The sequence below is a fragment of the Miscanthus floridulus genome, chromosome 12 (assembly GCF_019320115.1).
Source record: "Miscanthus floridulus cultivar M001 chromosome 12, ASM1932011v1, whole genome shotgun sequence".
In the NCBI taxonomy this organism is placed as follows: domain Eukaryota; kingdom Viridiplantae; phylum Streptophyta; class Magnoliopsida; order Poales; family Poaceae; genus Miscanthus; species Miscanthus floridulus.
Window position 1 is genome coordinate 39,327,468 of NC_089591.1, and position 27,369 is coordinate 39,354,836.

Consider the following 27,369-nt stretch of genomic DNA (forward strand, 5'->3'; position numbering starts at 1 on the left):
CAGCCTAATGCTGGACGCTCATTGGCATCAAAAGTTCTCATCTGGTTGGAATTGTGTGCCTCTTTTTTCTTGAACTAACACTGGATTAAATACATTCAAACAAGTCCATGTCGGATTAATTTAGTCTGCATATATACAGTTCCTCTACCACAATCATGTCTTTTCTGTGACGGAAAAAAAACGAAAATGATAAGGTCTAGAATCCTATGGCTGTGAGCATCAGAATAAGTCATGCATATCGTTTTTTTGCAATCTGAGAAGATAGATTAGCAACAAACCTCGGCAATGGATGAGGTTGCAGCCCTTCCTTTCCCGGTGGCGGCGGCTGTGGGGGACCGCCCGGTGGCGGCGGTGGTGGAGGGGAGGAGGCGGCCGCGGCGGTGGAGCTTCTTGTTGTGGGAGAGGAGGGAGTCGTTGTCGGCCTTGACGGCGTCGAGCTGGAGCTTCAGCGCGTCGTAGCCACGCCCAGCCACGGCGTTGAGCTGGAGCTTCAGCCCTTCCTTTCCCCTTCTCCAGCTGCTTCGTCTTCCACCGCGCGCGCCGGTTCTGCGACGGCGTGGAGGGGAGGAGGCGGCCGCGGCGGTGGGGAGGCGCCGGCGACGGCGGGGAGGCGCCGGCGTCGGCGTGGAGCGCGCGGGCGCGGGGAGGCGTGGGCGCAAGTGCGGGGGATGGCGGGGAGGCGCCGGCGCGGGGGACGGCGGCGGTGCGGCGGGGATGCGCGGGCGTGCGGTGTGTGTGTCGTCTGCACGATTTGAGGGAGAAACGACTAAGTGAATGCCTCTGTTTACCGAGTGCATAGATATACGGCACTCGGTAAACTCAAGCACCGTAGCCCAATTACATGTGGGCCTGGTACATGTTTACCGAGTGCCCAGATCTACGGCACTCGGTAAACAGAAGCACCGCAGCCCAATAACATGTGGGCCTGGTACATGTTTACCGAGTGCCTAGATCTACGGCACTCAGTAAAGAGACAGGTGGGCCGTGGCTAATCTTTACCGAGTGTTTGAGGTCACACTCGGTAAAAGTCTCCATTATTTCATGCAAAACAAAAATGAAAAAATGCCAATTTAATCCTAAAATTCACCAAACTTTCACATGAACTATTTTATGTCATCTATTTACTATCTAAAAAATTCCAAGTTCAAATCATAATGTTGAATTTCACTCTTAATAGAAATCCTACTCGTCATTGTGAATGTTTAGTGTCTCTTTGGGAGATGTACCGGTTCGGCAGCGACGAATGTAAAAATACTTCCGAAACGTTATGAAAATTTTTCTATAATATAGATGTATGCTTCAATGTTAATTCTTCCAATCTCGTGATTTATCGAGTTCGATTTTAATTATTACAATTAAATTTACACGATATGTATCTAATTATCATAAAGAATGAAAATTTTGTGAAATATAGTAAATAAATCGAAATAAACACCATATTTTGGAATGGAGTACTAAATATCATATGTGGATAGAGGAAAAAGAATGAAGGGAAAAACAAGAAATTTGGTTGAATTTTACCGAGTGTTGCGCCAGTACACTCGGTAAAAGATAGTGTTTACCGAGTGTTGTGAACTTACACTCGGTAAAACTTTATTATTACCGAGTGCAAATACTTCTACACTCGGCAAACATGTCATGCCGTGACGCCGTTTGGCGCACGGTTGGTATACTAGGAGACGTGGAGCTCAATACCGAGTGTCTTTTTTTACCGAGTGCGCCCCTTCGGTAAAATTGTAGTTCTACCGAGTGTTTGAGGTTACCGAGTGTTCGGACTCGGTAAAGAGGTCTACTACCGGGTGTTTATGTTTTCCGAGTGTTGGCACTCGGTAATAAATGTTTTCCGAGTGCCCCGACTTTTGACACTCGGTAATTGTCTGGGCACTCGGTAACTACACAGTCTCCGGTAGTGAGTCACGAGAATCGAGTGGAACTTGAGGCGTTGTTTGGCGGGATTATGTGCTTCCCTCAACTGCTGCCGCGAAAATGCATCCCAAACATGGCCAAGGAGTCCTGTAAGTATCATGCCATTATCCACCTTAATAATTCTACTGTTCAATGCAGCATATTCTGAGTAACATAATAATAAACCCAAAAGCGTTCACTTTGTTCTCCATGTTTCTCTGTGCCTCTGTGGTTCTGATTAATTGACCTGTCATTGCCAATAATTCATTTCCCCATTCAGCCATTCGGCCTGTTCGCTGGTTGGTTTCTGGGCTGGTGCTGGTTTGTTGTGAGAGAAAAACACTATTGGCTGGCTGGTTTGGGCTGGCTGAAACCCAACAAGCGAACATGCTGATTGTTATCAGCACACTAAAATCTATCAGCCAGCTTCCTACTGACAAACAGTCACCCATAATTTTAATGGGTTATACAACAAACCTTGAGCAAAAACCACTCGAAAATAATGCTCAAGTACTCAAGAGAGCAGAAAAAAGAAAGTAAAAAGATATATTTAACATCCAAAACATAAAACTGGAACATGTTATTTGTTTTCTTGCAGAAAATGACAAACACCAGAGACTAGGAAAAAAACATTCACGACGTGATATTTATCAGCTGCAAGCACCTCGATAGTTTAGTACTAGATACCATATCTGTTTCCAAAATGCGAGGACTGACCTACACTGCTGAGTCAAATGCACATCAATTATTAACCCGCAGAGCTTTCCTTGACTGTATCAAACGTCTTGTATCACAAGTTTATATTACGACAATGATCCACCCACAACATGATCCCTACTAGGCTTCGGGGGGTGTAGTGGAAGCGATGCTAGCTCGAGCTGGCGCTAGTAGGCCTTCATTGTCATTGATGTCCTCGAGCATCTTGTCTTCTTCCACAGATTTATCAGGCGCACCCACCACAGCCTGAAGCCGCCAAATGCCACGATGCTTCTTCTTTGCATGTTCTTGGAACTCCCCCAGGTATTTCATGGTAGCCCTCCTCTCCCATGATGAGTTCCACCTCTTCCTGTCGAGCTGAGCCAAGCCATTCTGCTGACAAGCAAATAATTAAATAGACTAGAAATAATGCAGTACATCAGTAGCCACTGTACGCTATTATTGTTAGCTAAATGCATTATCAATATCAATTGAGAACAAAATATAGGTACCGTGTTTTTCAACCAATCAATGGGAAAAGTGAGAATACCATACCTCTAGCATTGCAGCACTGATGCTGCATTCAGCATCTTCATCATACATGCTCACAATAAGTACTTCTCCAGTTCCTTGTCCTTCTAGCTTCGCTCCCACACTGCCACGCTCTTCGACTGTTGCCTTGAACTCTCCCTCATTATCAAGCAAGAGCATTCTTAGATACGCTGCAGCTTTTTCACCAAGGTCATCCGTTATGTCAGGAACTACAGCGAATGCAAGACTGCACAGCTTGGCTAGTGGAGGAATCACGGAAATAGAAAATTTCGCAGGCGCAGGTCTCAAGTGGCTGTAAGTAACTATCTCTTGGTTTCCATAATCAATATAAAACACCTCGAACTCCCTCTCTGTGGGATCCTGATGTTCACTCACAATCTGCGCAGAACAGGAAATTATGAGTGTATATTCACAATTTGACATACGGACAGGAGTCTAAGGAAAAAAGAGAAGATAAAGATTTAGGATTTTTCCTAGAGATGTAAAGTTGCAGACCAAAAAACCTTGAGCAAAGAATATATAAATATAAGATATATAACATTGGGTTTCATCATACCATGGCTCTGTTCCAAGAATTGTCGAGTCTGAACTGGGCTAAAACCACATCTCCCTTTGTTGGATTAAATGGAATATCATTTGATGGATCTTTAACTTTAGAAGTGTTTGACTTTTCAGCAGATTGAACTTCACCTTTCATAGTATTTAGGTGATCTTTAAACAAACTAGACCATCTAACAGGAAGAGGATGAACCACATGATTATGTGGCTTTACTTTAACTTCCAAAGTATCCGGTTGAGTATTTATTGTTTGATCTTGATTTTCCAACGTATCAGAGGTATCTTTAGAAGTTTCTGATATTTCATTGAATTTCAGAGATGCAAGCTGTTGTTGGATGTTGTCCACGCGACGGTCACCAACTATATGGGCATAGAACTTTCCACCACCAAGGACTTCAGTTACAATAACCTGAAAAGAACATGAAGCAAAAGTTAATTAGAACATTTGTATTGTGCATGTTTTCATGTTACAGCAAAAAAAAATAAAAAAGTAGACAAACATTGAAAGTCTCTTTTCCATTTTGTTCAGTCATGGATCCTTGGCGAATGTCTTCTAGTTCATTGTAATTCTCCCACACCTGGAAAGCAAGAGTGCTATAATTAACTGAACATTTACATGTTATCTATCTATTATAAAAACAGAAATACATCACCTTCAGTTTCTTCTGCTTTGCGTTTTTTTCTGCCTCGATGAGATTTTGAGCATATGGATTCCTGTCGAGTCCAAATGAACTAAGTCTGGCTAGGCCAACTTGAAGAAGAACAGAAGCCATATTGGTCTTGGACTCCCATAAGGAACCTAAGAATGTTCCATTCTTGTCCACTGCTTCAATCTCAATCTGCACAAGCACGTGCACTCAACATCCTTTAGAGAAATGCATAGCCAAGAATATGAACAGAGCGAAGAGAAAAATGTAAATAGAAGTAAATGAACGTAATGAACAAGAAGCTGCAAATAGACAATCAAATGAAAAAGGAAATAGGAAATAATGTACCTCCACATCACGTTGGAGTATCCTTCTTCTCATCAAGCTAATGGCATCATCTGAGTAGGGTTCGTTTTTACCAGGGCACCGGACACAAGAGAATGAAAAGGCAATGGTGCTTGTCTCATGAGGTATTGTTAGTTTGAAGCGGTGGCCACTAAAAATGTAGTCAACAACAGCAGAATGCTTTTTGTTTCGCTGCAACAAATGGAAAAACTCTCTCGCCTTCTTTGCAGGAACCTAGAAAATGAAGTTGGATTAAATAAATGATCTGAGGAAAGAAACAACAACAAAAAAACTTTTCTAGCAAGAGAAAAATCCTAACTGTTGTCAAATCATTCATGTGAGTCACAGGATAATCCTTTTTGGAGTGATATCCTTTCTTTGCTTTTTCAGCATGTGAATAGGCCCCCAGGAGTGCATCATAGTGGTGTGACCTCTCCTCGTAGTCCCGATGTCGTGTGATATCAGCAAATCCTCGCGAGAGCAGGAGCACAGCCACATTGGCTCCAAGCGGGTAGCTAGAGCTATTAGGGGAAGGAGAACCAGTTCCATCAACCAGCGAGGGTAGGAAGACGGATCCATAATCTAAAACTCTGGTGCCAACTTGGTTGGTTTTGTCAGTGACAACTTGTCCATTTGCAATGTTGATTCTCCTAGAATACTCCATTGAGACATGAACCTGAACGTTTAAAGACTGAAGGAGTCAGATCATGAGATCAAATTTTAAATTTTAAAGAACAAAAATTCTATGTTCTTTTTTCAGTTTATCACTAACAAGTAGTATATTGTTTTAAAAAGAACAATACATTTCCCATACCTGTTTACCAATTAGTTGTGTGCGCAAGAATTCCTTGGCTGCACGAGCAAAATGTTCAATAGTTTCACTCTCTCCAGAAGGATGAACCAACTTAGGAGCTCTTATGCTAGAAAGATTTACTCGGCGTTCTGCCAAAGGACTTCCACAAGGCGCAACATCATCAGCAACAATTACACAGTACCCATTCACCACCTCTATGACCTGTAGTGATATTAATCCAAACCATATTAGTATAAATGATAGTGCATGGCCAATTAAATAGAACCTATGCAATCGTACAACCATGGAATGTAAGATTTTCCAAAAAGATTATATAATTTGTTAATAATTTTTAAAATAACAGAGATGAATCTTCAAATCATGTGCATTAACAGAAGTTGATGTTCCCATAAAAAAAAACAATTGTATTATATTTAAACTACCCTATGTAATTCCAAAATAAAAGAACTGCGTACTTTTGGTCACACCCACTCATCCAGTACCATATTTGATCGATGCACTTGACCAAAGGTTACAAACATGCAGGCGCTCAGCATGTTACCCTCATTGCTACTTATTCCCCATAATTGATAAGAGGAAGACCACATTAAGCCACAATTTAGCAGCCGCCCCTTCAGTTCAATCTGTGCACATATACAGTAGTAGGATCCAATTTTCTGCGCAACTTTACTAACACAAAACAACAAATACTGGTGCTGGTTGGTGTGCATTAAATTAAATTACACTACATTAAATCGTCTTATCAACATACAAATATGGGTGCCCAAAACATTGTGCAGCCATCATTCACCCTGTTCACTTGATCGTATCAGCCATGCTTATCAGCCATGATACAGTGTTTTTTTCTCACAACAAAACAACATCAGCCGGCTTATAAGCCACAGAAACGATCAAGCAAACATGCTGATTGTGACAGCTGTTGCACTACCAGCCTCAAGCACTCTTACATAGCCTACACTGCGGCCCTACATGTTAAACAAGGCAAAAGATTTGAATTTGCTACTTTTTTACACATACATAGAAAATCAATCAACAACATAAAGTGTTCTTGAATATGGACCTCCTGATGCAATTTTCACAATAAAACATATACATTTGACTAATTAATTGTTGGTCAAAACTTGTCAAGCTTGAGTTCATTTCATCAGAATATGGCTTAATTAGATTTACGATGGAAGTAGTATTTGTTTCTAGGGCCATAAACCTTCAACGTATGCAATTAATGTTTCCACTTCTAATGCAAAACAATTAGTGCTACTTCTACTTAAATGAACATGATGAAAAAGGAAATATTTTCTATTTAAAAGAACATGAATAGTTGTAAATGAACTAACTTTTCCCGTGAATTTCTGGTTGTGTATGGGTCTTGTATTTGTAGCAGGTGGCCGAAATCCAGTCCATATCCTTAGCTGTTCCTTCTTAGCCTGAATATCTGCATTCTTTAGCTTGTTTTTGGTTTCAGCCCCAAGCATGTTCGCACTCCATTCCATATACTTTGCAAACCCCTGTATGAAAAAGTGATAGGAGGTGCTCGACGGTAAGTTAAATTTAATAAGAAATAACTAATGTAGCAATATTTTATTGGTGAAAGGATAAGCAATGATCCTTACATTTTCTATAAGCTCAAGTGCTAAGTCCTTATCAGTATTTCCATCACAATAATACACTGAAGCAAACATGTTATCAAAACTGTCTGTGCCCCTCAATATAATCCGTACCTACATAGAATGTGAATATATAGGAATTATATTATTCAGAAGGTAGTCTTAAACTCTGAATTGTAATAACTTAATGTTAATAGTGAACAAAGCAAACTTACTTCTCTGTTCAGAACTCTTGTCTCGGTGAAGTGTTTGGCCTCTCTACCGAACCTATCTGGTGGAATTTCAGAATAAGTAGATGATGATGGTACGAGCTTCTGTTCTGCTGCCATAGGTACTTGAGCTGTTGTTGTACTGTTCACATCAACATCTCCAGTAGCTCCAGCTTGAGAAGCCATACTTGGAATGAATGCTCGTCTTCCCATAGATGGAGCCTATGATATGAGTCCGACAAACATTTTTTGTTCAAAAATGTTCAATTCAACACTACGGGAAACAGTGACTTTGCCGAGTGCCCCAGGCACTCGGCGAAGCCCTAAATACATTCGGCGACTAGCACTCGACGAATTTTCCACTGGCAAACAGATGTTTGCCGAGTGTCAAATATTGGGCACTCGGCAAAGGGTTTACTGAGTGTCAAAAAACACTCGGCGAAGTTAAACCCTCGGCGAAAAGGGGGTTAACGGCGTCCACGGTAACGGAAAGAGTAAAAAGACAACAGACAACAAGAATAATGTTACCTGAACTCCAGCAATATAAACCTGAACGAAATGAAAACTAGGAAGCAAGTAAACTCGGATGGTGCTACCATCACGGACTTGCTCGACAATAGCCTCCAAGGCCTTCCCTTTCATTTGATCAAAAAAACCCTTTACTTCAGAAGGGTTGGTCGATGATGGCAGAATTCTAGTTGAAGCCTCTATGATGCCATGTTCCTAGATAAACAACCAATAAGATATACATTTTATGATCACAACGCAACCAACAAGCGTGTGCTCTAATGCATGTTAACTAGACGTTTGGTAATTAAATCTCATATACTAACCTTACTCCAACAACCTAAACCTTGATCTTTAGCCTTTTCCTCCAATCTTAGCAATTCTGTCGTATATGGATTGTTGTCACCCTTACGACGACCTTGCTCTTTTACCTGGTCAACCAGAATAGCATTTGGAATTAGATGATACATAAAATAGAATATGAGAAGATCATAAAAGCAATAGAGAGTGAAAGATCATCTCACCTTGGCAAACCCGTTGGCAACTACAAGGTATGCAATGTTTTTGTCACCAAGATAAATTGTTCCATACTCACGGCCTGGAGCAGTAGAGTCCACTTTAAACAAAACATCCTGCTTTCAGTTTTAGCTCATATTAGCTATCAAAAGCATCAGATGCTATGCAAAAGGAGAGCTCATGAGAGTATCAGAGTATATATATATGTATGTGTATATATAAAACATGTGGAGTGACCTTTCCGATGCAGAGTTTCCTCAAAAACTCCCTACTTTCCCAAGCAAATGGCTCGTCTGTTCCATAGCGACGTGCCTAATGCAATCATCAAATCAGTATTAGGGCACCACACGTGAAATCTGGATATGCGGATGTACATGAGATCTTACCAGCCTTGTAGCGATGATGCCCGACAAGGTGAGTGACTTCTCAGGTGGGACTGCATCCCCTGGTACACTGTCCATTATTAACAGGGTGTCACCAGAAGGCACAGCCTTGACCTTCCCCCTCTTCCAGCCTGAGGATGCCACGGCTGAAGCAGCCATTCCCTGCAACCAAGAACGAACCAGATGATTAGAGTACATATGAGCAGTAAACCAATCAGAGCATGTGGGGGCGCAAATAAAACAGGAAGTGTGTGCGAAGGTTAGTGCTGTGCCATTGTAGAACCGGCCTGCTGGGAAAGAAGCCCAGCAGCAGCAACTGTGACAAAACCAGCTGATGGCATGCGATTAGTGGAAGCCGAGAGGCTATATACCATGATAGAATAAGAATTTGAATGTGGGAGAGAGTACGTCTTAACTGAATTTTTAGTGTTAACTAGACCAAGTCAACATAGAGCCATGGCACTCCCCAGTCCCCACACACACCCTAACCCCCTCCACCCTAATAAAATACAATTGTACAGAACACCATCTAACACACCATCACACACAAAAATTACCAATATTTTTTTCCAGACCGACACCAGTAGCTTCATCTGACCCAGAAGATTTCTTTTATTAGCCTGGAAGGGGGAGGGGACATGCACATGCATGCAATATATACGAAATTATACTTATATAAGTCAATATATGCTTCAAGTTTCATGAGATCTACTATAGTAAGTTTAGAATTGCCTGCGTGTGCACAGAGACTGCGAGCTCCGCCACATCAAAATCAAAACTTTGCTAGGGCTTGCCTCATAGATAGGTTTGCTAGATTCTACTCGTTCACCCAAAACTGTGCGTGCAGTCCAAAAACCATGGGAAAGAAACCGTTCCTCGCCACCTGCTTCTTCCTCGTGCTTCGGCATCTCCACGCCCAGGCCCAGCTCGACTCAGGCTGGAGCACGTTGCTGGCCGCGGCGATGCAGACCAGCTGGGTGACGACGGTGGCGCGCTGCCGCAGCAGGTCGTTCTTGACAACCAGGTGCGCTCCCCGTGCTCGTCCCTGCCATTCCAACGTCAGCTTCATGGCAGGCGACGTGCACACGGAAGCCGCGTCCCTGTCCCTCCTGTCGAGCCGATCCCGCCGCGAGCATCAGCGCCGGAGCCTAATCCAGTAAGAGCAAGAAGCAAGCCAGCATAGCAAGCAACCGGTGCTCCTCCGCTGATCAGATGGATCGCTGGGTCGGTTGCGGTTCGTCGCTCCGTGGATCACCCACCCCCATCTTTACACAAGATCCAAAGGAATCTAGGCAGAAAACGAGATAATTCCACTCCAAAACCTATCGATCTACCAACACACTCAGAATTAACCACAAGCAACGGACGACGCATCCATCAGCGTTCAGCGAGGCCTTGGGATGGCGAGGGGCAGATCGATCCATCCCGGGACGAAGTACGTACCTCCGGCGCTTCTGCGAGATAGCGAGCGAGAGCTCACCCTCCGGTAGCTAGGGCCGAGGAAGAACGAGACGCGAGGGGGACGGAGGCGGCTGAGTGAAATTGGAGCGATCGGCTTTGCCGGCCTATTTGTAGGGGCAGCGGGCTTGGCCTTGTTGGTGGCCGGATTGCGGCACTGGTGTGGCTTAATTTATCGTGTCCTTTTCGGCTTGTTCGGCCGATGTAGCATATATAGCAGGTCTCTTTTTTCTCTCTCTCGTCAAAACTGTAGACCTAAAAAAGACTATAGAGTAACGATCTACTCGGTGGTACCAAATCTCGCTCCTGCTCATGTATCCACATCAAATACGAATCATTCTTTATTCGTAGCTCACGTGTCCACATCCTATCCGGTTCCAATACGAAGACCGGGTCCATATGTTCATGTCTAATGCGAAATCCGCATAGCTCACGCGTTTGTGTCCGAGTAACGAGGTTTAGTCAAAAAAAAATTATGACATACATCTAGTATTAAAATATATCCATAATCCTATCTGGTGGGTATATGGAGATCTATTTGAAACGTACTTAATCCTATATCTTGTGGGTACCTGGAGATTTTAAACGTACTCGATCGTATCAAGCAAGGAGTGACAATATGTAATCTGAAACGAAATCATGTTAATTAATTGAAAGAATTTATATGGCCCTTCTTGCATATATAGTTGTAATATATTGCGGAGAAAACGTTGGACGAAAGAGTGTGCGAACAGCTCTAATTAACTGCATACTTGCATGCGCCTATAAGCTCTAATGAGATTGACATTAATAATTGAGTAAAATAAGGAAGTGTCATTTAGGTCCATCAACTTTTAAACTGTATTTTTAGGTTTCTAAACTTTTTAAGTGATTCATCGCAGGTTCATACCCCTTTGTTTATATTTTTATTTTACAAAAACCTCCCTCTATTTCATTTCCTTTCACATGGTTGCCCCTGTTCATCTTCTGATGGCACGGGTAGTGCGAGCCGAGCGCCGAGGTGGACTCTGGTACCACCGCGGTGGCATGGGCGGGAAGCTGCCGTCATCTAGGTACAAGGGCGTGGGCAGGAAGTTGCCGCAGCCCAACGGACAGTGAGGCCGACACCGCGTGCCTATGACATCGCGGTGCAGTGGTTCCGCAGCTACAAGGCACAACGCGGTCACCAGCCCGCTCGGCCGAACTTTTTACTATTTAGCCCTTTTTTTTGAAAGTTTCTCTCAAATAGACCCCTGGCGGAAACAATTCCAGAAATGAATCCTTTGCTCGGCGCCACGGTCACTGGCGCCGAGGTCCTGGGCATGGGAAAATGGCCTGCCAGGGGCTCGGCGCCAGAGTGACTGGCGCCGAGCTCGGCGCCAGTCTGAATGGCGCCGAGTCACCTGCATTTAACCCAGCCTGCACTTCTTCTCCGAGGGTTCTTCCTCTTATTTCTCCTCCGTCTCGGGTTTTTTTCTCGCCACTTCACCCTACCTCACAATCACTGGCAACTTAGAATTTTGGCTAAGTCCCTAAATTTACCGTGAGATGGATATATAAAATTTTGGCTAGGTCTTTAAATTTACCAAACGTATGGTTAGCAAGCAGAACAGAAGGGTCGATTGGGTCGATTGATGTGCGAGCAGAACAGAAGGGTTGACCTTGCCCTTTGGAGGCCTACGTTTGGAGAGGCCGATGGTTAGCAATGGTCAATTTTGAAGGTGTCTCGGCGCCATTTACTATGGTGCCGAGCTCGGCGCCAGTCACTCTGGCGCCGAGCCCCTGGCAGGCCATTTTCCCGTGCCCAGGACCTCGGCGCCAGTGACCGTGGCGCCGAGCTCGGCGCCAGTCACTCTGGCGCCGAGCCAATGGTCAATTTCTGGAATTGTTTCCGCCAGAGATCTATTTAAGAGAAACTTTCGAAAAAATGGCCAAATAGTAAAAAATTCGGCCCGCTCGGGGATGCCGATCCGGATGCCGCCGTGGAGCTCCGGTTCCTGGCATCCTGTTCCAGAACCGAGGTTGTTGACATGCTGCACAAGCGCGCCGCCCCCGAGGCAGCGCCTCCCGTCGGCGTCCAAGACAGTGCTGGTGGTTGCAGCCTCGCCACGTCTTGCTACGAGCGCGTGCGTGCTAAATTGAGACGGTGGCGCATCGTCAGACCAAGATGAGGCGTTCAGAGGATGGAAGGGGTAACTGTGTGAAAGAAAAAACAAACATAGGGATGTTTTTGTAAAATATAAATATAAACAAAGGGGTATGGACCTACGTTGAACCACTTAAAAAGTTTAAGTACAAAAAAATACAGTTTAAGAGTTGATGGACTTAGATGACACACCACCAAAAATTAAATGGACCTATGGTACATTTAACTCTTAACAATTTATGACAAAGAACAATATCTATATCGCAAATGCTTGCACATGGTCTTCCGTCCCGTCTGTACTCGTGCCTTCTTGGGCCCACGCAAAGGACAGGCCCAACAACACCTCTACATCTCTTCAATCTCTGAAAAATTTCCCACTCGCACTCACATCGGCGTCGTAGCATCACCGCGCATATGCTCACCCCACTGCGGCCCCCTTTCCCCACCGCATGCCCTTCCCTCCACCGCGCCGCATCCCATCGTCGGTCCCTCCACTGCACCGCATGCTTCACAGAGGTACATGTGCCCTTTCATCGAACCATGACTATACACATATGTTATCAATGTTTCTGTGGTTCATAGGCATTCTGGTGTCGTATTGGTCTCAAACTTTTTTTCAGGCTTGCACGTGCCATGTGTGAAGGAAACACCAAGTTTGGGATTTTCCGGAGATGGTTTACTACTTTCTGAAGTTTAATTGAATTTTTGCGCGATGACACCAATTAATTATAAGTTGAACTAAGTCTACCCACGAAAATATTCAGAATAGTGCCAAACTTTTACATAGGCTCTAATGTGTCCTAGGGATAAGAATTTTGTGGAGGCGGGTGAAAAAATCTATTGAGTCCAAGATGAAATTCACCCTCTTTTGTCTCATTCGGCACACATAAAAATATAATAAATAAAAAAAAGTGATAAAAAACCTAAGATCCTATGTGGGGTCTTAATTTGGGTGTACAAGCTTGCCAAAAAAAATTAAGCCATTTCGACATAGGCGGAGTATACATGCTTTACAGAGGCACATGTGCCCTTTCATCGAACCATTACTATACACATAGGTTATCAAGGTTTTTGTGGTTCATACGCATTCCGGTGTCATATTAGTCTCAAACTTTTTCTTAGGCTTGCACGTGCCATGTGTGAAGGAAACACCAAGTTTGAAATTTTCTGGAGATGGTTTGCTACTTTCTGAGGTTTAATTGAATTTTCACGCAACGACACCGATTAATTATAGGTTGAACTGAGTGTACCCACGAAAAGATCTAGAATGGTGCCAAACTTTTACATAGGCTCTAATGTGTCCTAAGGATAAGAATTTTGTAGAGGTGGATGAAAAAATCTATTGGGTCCAAGATGAAATTCACCCTCTTTTGTCTCATTCAGCACACAGAAAAATATAATAAATAAAAAAACTGATCAGAAAAACCTAAGATCTTATGTGGGGTCTTAATTTGGGTGTACAAGCTTGCCAAAAAAAATCAAGCCTTTTCGACATAGGAATACATATGCTTCTATTTATTCAGTATATAAAAGAATTTTTTAATAAATATAAACATCACTGTCGGTTTTAAAAAACCAGCATTGATGAGAAGAAACTGGCAGTGATGCTGGTTATCACTGTCGATTTATTTTGAAAACCGGCAATGATATATAAAAAATTAAAAAAAAATTGTGCCAACCCTTGGGTTCAAGCTCGGGTCTCGAGCTGTAGAGTTCAGAGACTTAACCGCTGCGCTAGTATAGGATGTGTGCCAGGGTTTATTTATTTTTTCTTTTTGACCTTTAGGCCGCTTAATAAATTATAAAATTAATCCAAAAAAATTGGGCCGCCTAGGATTCGAACACGGGTTTCGGGGGCTAAGTTGCGAGGTCTTAACCGTTGAGCCAGTCAGAGGTATTCGAAAGAAATAGAAAAGCTAACTTACTTATGTTGTAACCGCTACACCACAATCACTGCCGGTTTAAAGAATGGCCCGACAGTGATATTTCTCCATCACTGTCAGTTTAGACTTACGAGCCATTTCCTGAAGTCATTTAATAATTTATAAAATTGAACAAAAAAATTTGGGCCGCCTAGGACTCAAACACGGGTCTCGGGGGCTAAGTTGAGGGGTCTTAACCGTTTTGCCAGTGGAGAAATTCGAAAGAAAATGAAAAGTTATCCTACTTAACACCTAACTGCTACACCACATCACTGCTGGTTTGGGGAATGACTCGGTAGTGATGTACCCGCATCACTGTCGGTTTATAATTAGAACTGGCAGTGATGAGCTACTGGTATAAAAGAGGCGCGGGTTGAAATTATCCAAATTCATTTCGACCCCGCCCGAACCCCTCCCCTCGCGCCACCGGAGCACCGCCAACGGGCACCACCATTCCCCGTGCACCTGTCCACCGCCCCCCGCGCCGTCGTTCCTAGCCCCACACTCCTCTTCTTCGACGCCGACGCCCGTGCACTGCCCCACGCCAGAGCACCGCTCCATGTCGGAGCACCGCCCCACGCCATCGACTGCCCCACACCCGAGCACCGCGTCGTCCATGCCCTCGTTCCTGGTCCACAACACCGGCCGTGCCCCTCCTCCTCCAAGCCTGCACTCCCACCGCTGAGGCCTTTAGGAGCGCACGGACAGCTGCTTTCCCACCCCCCATGGTGAGTGTGTGGCTCACTGCCGTCTTTGTGTTTGATGAAATGCCCCACCATTCTCTAGATGCTTGTGTAGTGAAAGCTTCGATCCACGACATGCATCCGAGTGACAGTTCAATGCAAATCCTTTCACAAATCTCCATGCTAATAAATGTATTGCTAATGGAAACAGAGAGAAATGGTTCTGTATTGCTAATAGCTGTAAAAAAGAGAAACAAGTATTGGTCATTGTACAATGCAAGTAATATAATTCAAAGACAGGAAATGTTATTCTGTAATGATCCCAAATATTTAACAGAGGGGAGGACCCTACTATGATCAGATAAATAAAAACAAGAGCATATGCACAACCATGGAAAGAAATAATGTAGTACAACAAGAAGAACCTAGTTGCCTGGTAACTTTTTAGAATTTGGTTTGCTCTCTGGATAACCACTCCAAACTTGTCATGGAATTGTCCATGCTATCAGCATAAAGATGCATAATTACTAACTTATGCAAGATTACAAGTAATACATAGTTATGTAGCCTTGTGCATTAAACTGGGAATATTTTCCAACAATCCTATCTTATTATGAGTTTTTACATGTCACTTTCCTGGGATAGTATGAGATGCATATTTGCTCCTACCAACCATGTAAGATTCATATCAAAGTATCACTAACGCAAAAAAGACAGCTCCGGTAACTGACATAAGTCAAACTATTCTTAGTCAAATATGGAATGCACTCCAATGATAAAGGGTAGAGAAACATGACTTACTGCAGCTTCTTTGGAGCCCATTACTACAATTGCTGAGCCCTTACTCCTTGATATCCTTGTCTTGATAACAATGTCTTCAACTTTGCCAAATTTCTGGAAGAGCTCCTCCAACTTTGCCGCATTGTACGAATCAGCACTCCCATCCCATGAAACCTTCAAGATCTTGCCCTTGTCCGTTTTCACCCCGTCCTGTGGGGTTCCACCCTTCTTATCTCCATGCGTCTGAACACATAACCAAATTGTGGAAATTGTTAACCAATAAATATCAATGACTCTGTTGGACAACCTCTTGCTTAGCCTTAGCATGGACTTCATAGTTCTCTAGTTGCTTGTGCAGTGAAAGCTCCGATCCACGACATGCATCCAAGTGACAGTTCAATGCAAATCCTTTCACAAATCTCATTCCTAGAGCTGATTATGAGTCACTTCAAGTTTCAAGCTTGTGCAAAAGCCAAGATAAAGAAAAGTTAATTGGACTGAGGCTAACTACAAGCAAATGAGGGTTGTTCGATTAGTATCAGGCAGGAAGAAACAATCATTATCAAAGAAGATTGGAATTTGGAAAGATGCTTACCTGCACTGATACTTGTGAAAGAACCTCGCGCCGATGGTTGGGGGATTTATAGTGAGACTGAAGACTCTGAGACATCTCTAGGTGTATATCCAAAAGTCTTAAACTGGCTCTCTAAATCATCATTTGGTTTTTAACGAATAAAAAAATATTCTTTATATCTTTCCTACATCTAACAACTTTTCTTTATCTTGTATGCATTGTAGAGGGTTCAATGCACTTAGACTAAGGTTATGATGACTTAATATATTAATTGGACTGAGGCTATGGTCATGTGCAATGATGATATAATCATAAGTTATAGTAACTATTACTGAGGCACGTGAATAGCTATTTTCCAAACACTCCTATCTATGCAATAGTTCTGTGTTATTCATAAATATATTAAATTTTATAAGAATACATCATGTTTGAACGACAACCTAATTTACTTAAATGTATAGGCAACCATGGCATGGTATGTAGTGCATGTTGGTCACATACCTAGGATTTATCGAACCTGGGAAGATTGCTATGCTCAAGTCAATCGCTACCCAGGTAATTTGCATAAAAAATACAACACAGAAGCTGAAGCTTTGAGGGCCTACTATAGTCATCCGGCCTACCTTGCAAACCATGGGCAACCGGCCTACTATGGTCCAATGAATGCAAACCATGACCATCCGCTGGCACTGGAGATTGAAGAGAAGCCACCCGTCGGAGATGTGAAGATTAGGAGAATTGCTCCTTGGTCTTGGAAAGATGTCATGCTTTTATTTATGGCTATGGTCATTGCTTTTCTTATTTGGAAGTTGATGTAGGCTTAGATTCGTAGAACAGTAGGTGGACTTTGTTGTATACAGTCAATCAAACAATAAATTTGTTCTAGGTGAACATATGCTACTATTTGACTTTGTTGTATGTGGACTTATTATTAGACTTTGCATTAAACATATTATATATATATAATATGAACATATGCTATTAGTAGTTGTCCGCAGCCAAAACTAACCACGATCGTGTCACAGCCGTGACTCATCCTCGCCTGTTACCCATCGTCGAAGAACAGATCAGCAACAAGAAGCGGCTGATATCGCTGGGATGGGAGAGCCGCATGATCTGACAAACGGTGATGGTGTCAATTAGGACTGGTGAGAATGAGCAGCCATGGACCCCGTCTGGCCTGCTCGATCTAGGTCAAAATAACCAAGATGGGCAGGTAACTTTGGTATCATATGACTATGTAGGCACACATGCTAATCAATTGAGAGGGTCATAGCTTACTTGGTGTCTCCAGCAGGAGCCTCTGTCGGTCGAGGAGGCAGAGGGTTCGGGTAGCAGGAAGGCCAGATCCAAGCGAGGTGTGTCAAAGATTCCTGTTGGTAGGAATGCACACTAGCACATCACTGAGTTCGATGAATTCGGGGATCCACTCTCACCGCCTATAGCTTTGACCAAATACAAGACTATCCTTGGGTTACTTGTAAGGGACTTCATCCCGATTAGGTGCAGGAAGTGGATTGGGAAAGATGATGACCCGTCGAGGGTTCCCGAAAGTGAGAAGGATTACATATGTGATATCAAGATCCTAGAGTATTTCACTTTCCCAACTGAAGTATGACAAGGAGTTAGTCAAGAAAAAAGCAAAAGAAATCATGGGGACATGCTTCAAGAATTTCAAGGGGACATTGTACAAGAATTTTGTCCTCCAAAATAAAGAGCCAGATTTTGAAGCTGGATAGTTCAACAAGCAGAAGGACTTCTGGCAGGATTTCAAGGAATACAGATTATATGAGGAGTACTTAGAACTGAGCAGGAAGAATAAGAAGAACTCACAGAAAGCAACGAATCCTCATCATCTCGGCTCTCGTGGCTACGTCAAAAAGATGCCAGAATTTGAAGCAGAACTTGAAAAGATGGATCGCCTTGCTGAGGAAGGCGTTCAGGTTGAGACCACCTATTGGGAGCCAAGATTGGTAATATACTATATGGGGAGGAATGTACGCCACATAGAGGACAGGAGCTTTAGCTCCACAAATCAACCCATGAGCGAACTCATCCAGAGGATCTCCTAGGTAACTGAGGAGGTAAGGCAAGGGACTCACACTTCTAATAGGGAGAAAGGCGTGCTCACCCAAGCACTCGGAACAAAGAAGCACCCTGGTCACACTAGAGGAACCGGTGTTGTTCCTTGGAAACTAGTATTCCCTCAAGAATCTAACACTTACCGGAGTCGCTCGAGGGGTAGAGCGGATAAGGAGGCAGAGTATTTGAGGCGACTAAAAGAGATGGAAGAAATAATGGATGCACGGATTGAGGTGACTGTTGAAGCATGAGTGCAACAAATTTTGCTGTCCAAGGGGTCAGGAGTACCATAAAACCCTACTATTGCCTTTAGCCCACAGTTTAGGGGTCACAGCAGTTGTGGATCGACCCCGCTCGACAAAGAAGATACGAATGTGCCTCATCCGGTGGACGGCATCACTGAACCCGTCAATGTCAAGTTGTACATCCATCAGGAATGGACAAAGGTCAAGGTGGCGCTCGGCCAGGCCTGGCTTGCGGGAGACGGGACCATTAATGGCCGCCCAATTCCACAGGGGTATGCTCGCGTCACCATTGATAGAATACTTGATAAAACGTATAACAAGATACACATTGAGTACCTCGTAGTGGAAGACATGCCAAAACTTGGTCATAACAAGGGCTCTCAAGTGGCCTGGTGCAAGAACTTCATTAAGTTTGACCACCAATTGTCCTCTGATGATGAGGACAACTACGAGTCTTCGCGCACCCATGATGATCACTCACCATCTCCCAACAGAGATCACTCCCCTCCTCATCCCTTGCCATCACCCCCGAGAAGACAGAGGTGTCCTTCTATTCCTCCTCGTCCGACTCCATCTTCATCAGCCCCGAGAAAAGAGAAGACTCTTCCTTCTCCTCCTTCTCCTCCTCCTCCATCTTCATCAGCCCCGGGAAAACAAAATTCTTGTCGTCATCCTCCTTCCCCTCCACCTCAGCCCAAAACAAGATCAAAGGCATCCTCGTAGTCGTAGAAAAGGTCTTGGATTCGGTCGCTAATGCTCCCAAAGTAGACCAACAAAAAAGAAAAAGGTTGTTCAGTGGTAGTGTTATAAACTTGATGGAAGGAAAATTTACAGCACACATCTCGAAGGAAGATTGTATTAGTTTCTTTAATCTCTGTGCCTCACTGCCTCCATTTTTGTTCAAGTCCGAATTCGAAAGGCAAACACAGAATCAGTACGCTACAACAAGAGCCGATGAAATACACAATGAAGATTTAAGAAAGATACAGAAGTATGTCGAAGATAACCCTGAATTAACCATGGAAGAGGCCACGAACATCTATTATGATGTACAAGGGATGAGAACACTGGCAATGAAGTATAAAAGGGGTAATCTTTTGGTTCCTGGTCATGAGTATAAAAATTTGACAACATATATGCACCAGTTGCATGAATATTACATGGCTCAAACAACAGAGACGGAGAACTTTGTTTTTGAGGTTATTATCCGTTCGCCATATGTTTTTCATTATCCTGAAGAAGAGAAGTTCGATGTCGAGTGGGAGTGCTTGTTCCAGCTATACCAGAAACGCTCTCTCGATACACAAATGTTGACGTTGTGGACTATGTAAGTACATTAAACGCACGATATTACAATTAACTACTCTCTCGGGACACAAATTGTTAACTTTTAAGCAATTCCCATGATTTTATGTAGGTGTATAGAAAAATTTTACATTCTAAAAAGCAAATGGAATAACATAGGCTTCTTAGACCCCTTACGAGTCAATGAGAAGACATGTCTAGGCCTCCATGGATATGACGTGGAAGACCTGAAACATAGATTGATTGTCGTTTTCGACGAATTCAAGATGAAGAACAAAACCCACATACTTCTACCCTACAACTGCGAGTATGTGTTCTCGGCTTTTAATTTTATGTTTCTTTTTTCGTTAAGATTATTCGATAATTAGGATTCTGTGATTGCAGCAACCATTTCGTCTTCATTTGTGTAAATCTTGCTAAAAATCTGATCGAGGTGAGGGACTCGAAGAAAAAACCATTTCATCATCTGGATGCACTGATGGCAGTGCTGAATTAGTAAGCGATCCTAATAACATATTATTTTCTAATCACACATACCGCTTTCTAACGTTTCTTCTTTTAATGTTGCTCAGTGTCCGAAGAAGACATATTGGTGGGACGCAGGTCCCATTCAAGGTTGTCGAAATGGAGGGGAAGTACCTAAAACAGCCAGCGAGAAACAATAAATGCGGGTTTTATGTAATGTGGGCAATGCTTCGCTACATCGGCGAAAAATCGGAAGAAGCCGATAAGTTGGTGTGTATAATTTTCATTTCATTTATGCCTGTTAATCATTCAACAAAATAATTTACTGATTCCTCTTTGGATATCATCTTTTTTGAACGACAACGCAAGAAATATAACCACGAAAGGCTGATAGACATGGAGATCGTCGCGCTGCAATCGGAGCTAGCAAAATTCATCTTAGCCGAGGTATTGGAAAAAGATGGAGTATTTTTCATTACACAATCCGTGAAGTTCAAGGACCAGTATGACCCAGAGCGGCTCGCCAGATTATTGTAAGAAGTCCGAGAAGCATTGCACAATCTGTGAAGTCCGAGAACATTTCTTTTTTATTTTGAGGGATCGAGATCTTGATAAGAACATTTGAACTGTAACCGTAACATTTGTAATATTTAATATTGATGGACCTGTTGTCTATGTAGCGTATATAAAGCGAAACCCGATTCCATAAAAAAATATAAATTAAAATAAATTATAAAACAATAAAATACGAACGTGACATCACTGCCGTTAGCAGAAAACTGGCAGTGTTGTCGTAAACATCACTGCCGCTTAGCAACAAACCGGCAGCGATGGCACTGCCGGCTGGAGCCACAAACCGGCAGCATTGGCTTAGCCATCACTGCCGGTTTTTATCACAAACCGATAGTGATTCTTATGACAACACTGCCGGTTGAAACACAAACCAACAGTGTTGGTGGAACTAAATTCTACCGGGTAGTCTTATGAACCGATAGTGTTGGTGGAACTGAACTCTGCCGGTTGTGTAAAGAACCGGCAGTGAAGTTGAAGAACACTGCCGGTTTGTAGAAACCGGCAGTGATAGCTTACCCTCATCACTGCCGGTATAGTTGTGCCGGTTTAAAATCCGACAATGATGGGGTATTTTAAACCGACAGTGAAGTACTATTCTGATGTAGTGGTACCTCAGCGTGGGAAGATAGCTAGAGAGAGAAGTACGGAGAGTCCGGAGACACATCATCTTGACTTAACCTATTCCGATCAGTTCAGCCATCTCATGCATGGAGGGGGTGGCCAAGAGATCCGATTCCATGAAACAGCTGGAGCTACAGAAGTTGGCCACATCAGGGTGGATGGATCACACTTATGCGGCACTAAAATCAGTTACTTCCTACATTCTAAACCATAAGTCAGTTTTGACTTTTCTGTATACATAATTTTTTTCATGTACTCAGATATATATACTATGTCAGATACATTAAAAACAATATATTTGAAAATGTCAAAATATCTTATAGTTTGGAACGGAGAAAGTAATTTCTTTATGTGTGTGTAGAGTCTGAGCAAATGTATAAAACGTGTGTAAAGTTGTATGTAGTTGCATGGAACGTGTGTAAAGTACTAAAGTTATACTATGCGTCGCAACCAGGACGGATGACACTACTACACGTAGGATTTGTAGCGGCGGCTCGTAATCTTTCGTAGGAGCGGTTTTGTCGGCCACCTCTATCACAATGTTGCTACAAATTGAGTATTTATAGGGGTGGCTGTCCATTTTGTAGAAATTACGAAATCAGGCAAAAAAAATAGCAATTTTTTTAATCCAGGGAGACCCCCACACACTCCGTCAAAGTCGCAAGTCAAGACATTTTTCACGTGAAAATCGCACGCTTCACGGCTGGCGGGATTCGAACCCGCAACCTCCCCCTCTCACGTACCCTCATCTAACACTGCACCACACCCTCACCTGTGTCTATATTAGATTTTCTTTCTCCACGTATTATCCTAAACCAAGTTTAAATTGATTGTTTAAGGTCCTAAAAGAGTTCAAATGAAAAGTTGTCAACTACAAAGTTGTATAACTTTTCGAGATCAACAACTTTCATTTTGTTAGTTTCTTCATCCGATGTCGTTTATAAAATTTGAATTTCAAATTTGAGAAATTCAAATGTAGTTTTTCTTGACAAGATAGTCTCAAATAAAAAAGTTGTCAACTACAAAGTTTTATAACTTTTCGAGACCTACAACTCACAATTTGGTTGTTTCTCCATCCGAGGTCGTTTGAAAAATTCAAATTTCAAATTTAAGAAATTTAAACGTAGTTTTTCTTGACAAAATGATTTCAAATGAAAAATGTTGTCTACTACAAAGTTCTATAACTAAGATTTTACAATTTTCATTTTGGTTGTTTCTCCATCCGAGAAAGTTAAAAAAAATAAATTTCAAAATTGAGAAATTGAAGATAGTTTTTGTTGACAAAATGATTTCAAATGAAAAAGTTGTCAACTATAAATTTCTATAACTTTTCAAGATCTACAACTTTCATTTTGGTCATCTTTTCATGTGACTTTGTTTGATGACTTCATAATTTAAATTTCAAAAAATGTCAACTTGAAACAATATTTTAAAAGAGTAAATGATTTCCGCTGAAAAAGTCATCAACATACAAGTTGTAGAACTCATCAAAATCTACAACTTTTATTTTAGTCATTTATTCATCCGACAAAGTGGTACTATACATTGTTCACAAATTTACATATATCTCTTATAATTTCATAAATTATAAGAGAGATATGTAAAATTTGTGAACAAAATGTTGTACGAGGGAGAAAGACTAGCTACATTTAGCCAGAGATTAAAACGAGAAATTAAAGTTCTTCAATAATTTAAAAATTAAATTTCAAATAGCATTTTGAAGCAGTAAATGATTTCAAATGAAAAAGTTATAAACAATAAAGTTCTATAACTTTCGAGATCTACAACTTTTATTTTGGTTATTTATCCATTCAAGACTGTTCCAAACAATTCAAATTTTAGTACTTAATTTTTACTATTCAACACATATTTGTAGGGGTGACTCAATATAGAGCCATTCCTACAAATAGATTTATAAAGACGGCTCGTTTGGGAACCATTTGTAGGGCCACCCCTACATGAGGCGCTAGCTACAAATCCTTTGTAATGTGAGCAAACAAAACTGCAGTCGCAATCAAAGCTTTCTAGGACAATATATATAATCCCATGTACTAGATATGGATAGTATCACACTATCATATATAAAGCTTTGCAAAATTCCACTTTATTTAGAAGTGGTTAGTGAGCAAGCTGTATTTTCACAAAACATGCATAAAGCTGTATTATGCTTCACAGCCAGGATGGGTAATAAGCAACAGAACAAAGCTGCAGTTGCATAAAATGTGTACTTCGCGTCACGGCGGGATGCTTGGGTGAGCAACAGGCCAAAACTGTAGCTGCGCATGCACAATCAAACAAAGCTTTCCAAGGAAATCCGATACACCATCACGCAAAGCTTTGCAATGTTCCACTGTATTCATAAGAGGCTGGTGAGGAAGCTGTAATTATTGTAATATAATTGCACAAAACATGTACAAAGTTGTAATGTCTGTCAACCAGGATGGGTGAGCAACAGAACAAAACTGCAGTTACACTATCAAACAAAAGCTTAGTATCACAGTTGGCATGGGTGAGCAATAGAACAAAACTGTTATTGCAAAATTAACAAAGCTGTACAGGACAATCCCATACGCTAGTGGTAGATCGTATCACAGTAACGCACGCTTTGCAAAGTTCCACTTTATTCAGTTCAGAAGAGGTGAGTAGTGTGCAAGATGTTGTTGCATATATAAAACGCGCACAAATTTGTATTGCGTGTCACATCCAAGACAGGTGAACAACAGAACAAAACTGCAGTTGCACAATCAAACAAAACTGTTCAGGACAATCCCACACACTAGTGATAGATAGTATCACACTAGCTATCACAGAAATAAGCTTCACAAAGTTCTATTTATTTAGAAGAGGCGAGTGAGCAAGCGAGTAATGAAGTAAACCAAACAAAAGTGAGCCATTTGCACAGGCCAGCAGATCGCCATGGAGGTGAAGGTGATGAGCTCTAGGCTTGTCAAGCCGTCCTATCCACCAGGTGTGCCACAACCAGACACCACCGAGCATGTGCCTTGTTCGGTGTTCGACAAGATCACATACCACATACAGATGGCCATCATCTACGCGTTCTCACCGCCGGTGCCCTCCATCGCCGACATTGAGCATGGCCTTGCCGCCGTGCTGGGTGTGTACCGGGCGTTCGCTGGCCAGGTCCGTCCGGGCCCGGATGGCGAGCTCGGCGTGCTGCTCAACGACCATGGCGCGCGACTCATCGAGGCGTCCGTGGACGCCCACCTCGCTGATGTTGCACCAGCGAAGCCATCGCCTGACGTGCAGCTGCTGCACCCAGGGTTAGAGGACGAGATCGAGGAGGTGGTGCAGGTGCAGCTCACGAGGTTCACATGTGGCTCACTCATGGTGGGGTTCACCGCGAACCACGCCGTCGCCGACGGTCGTGCCACCAGCAACTTCCTCGTCGCATGGGGTCGCACCGTGCGCGGGGTCCCGATCGGCCTGCCGCCGCCCCTGCAGCACCACCCAGGGCTCTTCCCACTCCGAGACCCGCCGTGCTTTGAGTTCGAGCACCGCGGTGTGGAGTTCTACCGCCCGACGACGCCGGCATCATCCCTCCTCACGGCACACGGTGAGACGACCCGCCACGACATCGTGATCCACAAGGCGCACTTCACCAAGGCATTCATCGCCGCGCTCCGCGCCAAGGCATCAGAAGGCCGCGGCCACCCTTTCAGCCGGTTCGAGACCATCGTCGCCCATGTGTGGCGTGCCATGACGCGCGCACGGGGCCTCGGTGACCCGTGCCAGGCGTCTGCCATACGACTCTCCGTCGACGGGCGGCCACGCCTCGGAGTGCCAGAGGGATACTTTGGCAACCTCGTGCTCTGGGCATTCCCGCGCACCACGGTTGGCAACCTGTTGACACAGCCGCTAACCCATGCGGCGCAGGTGATCCACGATGCGGTGAAGCAGGTGGACCGTGCCTACTTCCAGTCCTTCGTGGACTTCGCGAGCTCCGGCGTGGTGGAGGAGGAGGGATTGGAGACAACAGCCGTGCTCAACAGGGACGTGTTGTGCCCGGATCTAGATGTGGATAGCTGGCTAACGTTCCCATTCCAAGAGCTAGACCTGGGCACCGGCGGCCCGTCCTACTTCATGCCGCCCTACATCCCCACAGAGGGGATGTTTTTCCTTGTGCCGTCCTGCCTAGGTGACGGCAGTGTCGACGCCTTCGTGCCTGTGTTCAAGCATAGCCTTGAGGCCTTCAAACAATGCTGCTGCTCCGTGGAGTAGGCAACAAAGCGAATCGGTCAAAGCTTCCAGTAGTAGAATAATTAAGCTCTTGCATGCTTGCTGGAAACTTTAATTATTATCTCTGTACCATATTTTCATATGCTTGCATTGTTTGTATATATCACCCTGGATTAGTATTCTAGTGTGTGCCTATCCACATCTTCGACTTGTGCAATTCTTATGTAAATATGTACAAACTCACCAATGACCACTTTTGCACGGCTCTTAAGCATGGACTCACTACACAACACAATACACACTAAAGATACCCAACAACAAATAGAGCATCTCCACCAGATTTCTCATCTCCTCTCCCATTTCTAAAAGCGTGTGATATAGGACCTGTTTGGCAGAGGGATTCAACAGCTCGAGATTCACCATTTTTAGCTTCACTCCACTAAAAATTTGCCAAACAGTCCAGATCTACCAAATCCAGTTTCACCATTAGAGGCCAGACTCACCATTTTGGTGGAGCTCCTCAAGGGGTGCTCTCCCACACGCCAGAAGCTCCAGCGCCGACCCCAAGCCGACGACCTGCTACTCCACCCTCCCCTGCTTGTGCCCTGCACAGGCGAACAAGGGTTGTGCCTTTGGCAGGCCGACTGCAGGCCCCACCGGCTAGTAGGACGCCGCCGCCAGGCCATCACCATTGTTGTTGCCCTGGTCGGCGTAGGAAGCCTCCCTGACCGCAGCGCCTTGGCTGCTAGCCGAGTGGGCAGGCCGTGCTCGCCCAGGCCATGTCGGTCCTGGACAAGGGTCAATCAGCCTAGCCTTCCCCCGATTCCCTGTTGTCTCCGCTCGACCTGTGAAAAAAGCACCGCCGCCAATAACTGCGCCATGGTCGTGCGTCTACGGGCTCCAACGAGGCTGCAGGACCGCCCAGTTGTCCCACCATGGTCGCGCGCCTATGGGAGAGGGCCACCATAGCCACGCACCTACAGGCTCCAGCGAGGCCGTGCTTGCCTAGCTCCAGCGAGGCCGCGGGGCCACCTAGCTCGCCGGTCTGTTCACGAGGCTGCGGGGCCACCCATCGTGCCCGCCCAGCCTCCTTGATCTGGAAGCCTGGAAACCCCAATGTTCGGTTTTGGTTGAGACAACCAAGTGGACTAACCTTCTACTCTAAGTATGCTTATGAGATAGGTTGGTTTACATCCAAGGATTGAGCAAGATGGTACTCAAGGTGATGGAGATAGCCACATGATGATCAAGTGCTCGGTCTTTAGAAAATAAGAAAGAGAAAAACAAAACCCTATGGGCTCAAGGCAAAGGTATAAATATGAATTTTGTTTTGCCGGCCAATACGCAATAGAGTGTGTGATAAGATTTAGGATATATGGCCGTACTATTAAGAGAGGAGCTCTAATTAGACAATTCAATCATCTAGTGCAATAGGTGTTGGAATACTTTGCATATGCGTATAGGCCAAGTGACACTCGGAGAGCAAACGCAAAACATTTATGAAAAACACTTTCCAAAAGGCTAACTTGGCTCTAACATATTTGTGAAAAATATTTGAGAGTTAGGCCACTTGAAAGAAGATGCTTGGGTGCTCTCGGTGCTG

The 27,369-nt window shown here is 43.7% G+C and overlaps 2 protein-coding genes across 2 annotated transcripts; one reads left to right on the top strand and one right to left on the bottom strand.

The window, feature by feature from the left end:
- Positions 1 to 2,535: 2,535 nt before the first annotated feature.
- On the bottom strand, positions 2,536 to 10,237 carry LOC136498269 (ribonuclease TUDOR 2-like). Its single transcript, XM_066494213.1, has 17 exons — positions 10,180 to 10,237; positions 8,740 to 8,898; positions 8,591 to 8,665; positions 8,362 to 8,469; positions 8,164 to 8,268; positions 7,859 to 8,053; positions 7,337 to 7,552; positions 7,128 to 7,235; positions 6,852 to 7,022; positions 5,518 to 5,718; positions 5,023 to 5,379; positions 4,707 to 4,937; positions 4,365 to 4,550; positions 4,212 to 4,289; positions 3,710 to 4,120; positions 3,157 to 3,531; positions 2,536 to 2,994 (listed from the first exon to the last, which is right to left on the bottom strand). Exons 2-17 carry the CDS (start codon positions 8,893 to 8,895, stop codon positions 2,743 to 2,745), a joined length of 3,225 nt encoding a protein of 1,074 aa, XP_066350310.1. The 5' UTR covers positions 8,896 to 8,898; positions 10,180 to 10,237; the 3' UTR covers positions 2,536 to 2,742.
- A 14,248-nt stretch (positions 10,238 to 24,485) lies between these two features.
- LOC136495296 (putrescine hydroxycinnamoyltransferase-like) lies at positions 24,486 to 25,808 on the top strand. The gene has a single exon (XM_066491259.1). It carries the CDS (start codon positions 24,486 to 24,488, stop codon positions 25,806 to 25,808), a length of 1,323 nt encoding a protein of 440 aa, XP_066347356.1.
- The last annotated feature ends 1,561 nt before the right edge of the window (positions 25,809 to 27,369 follow it).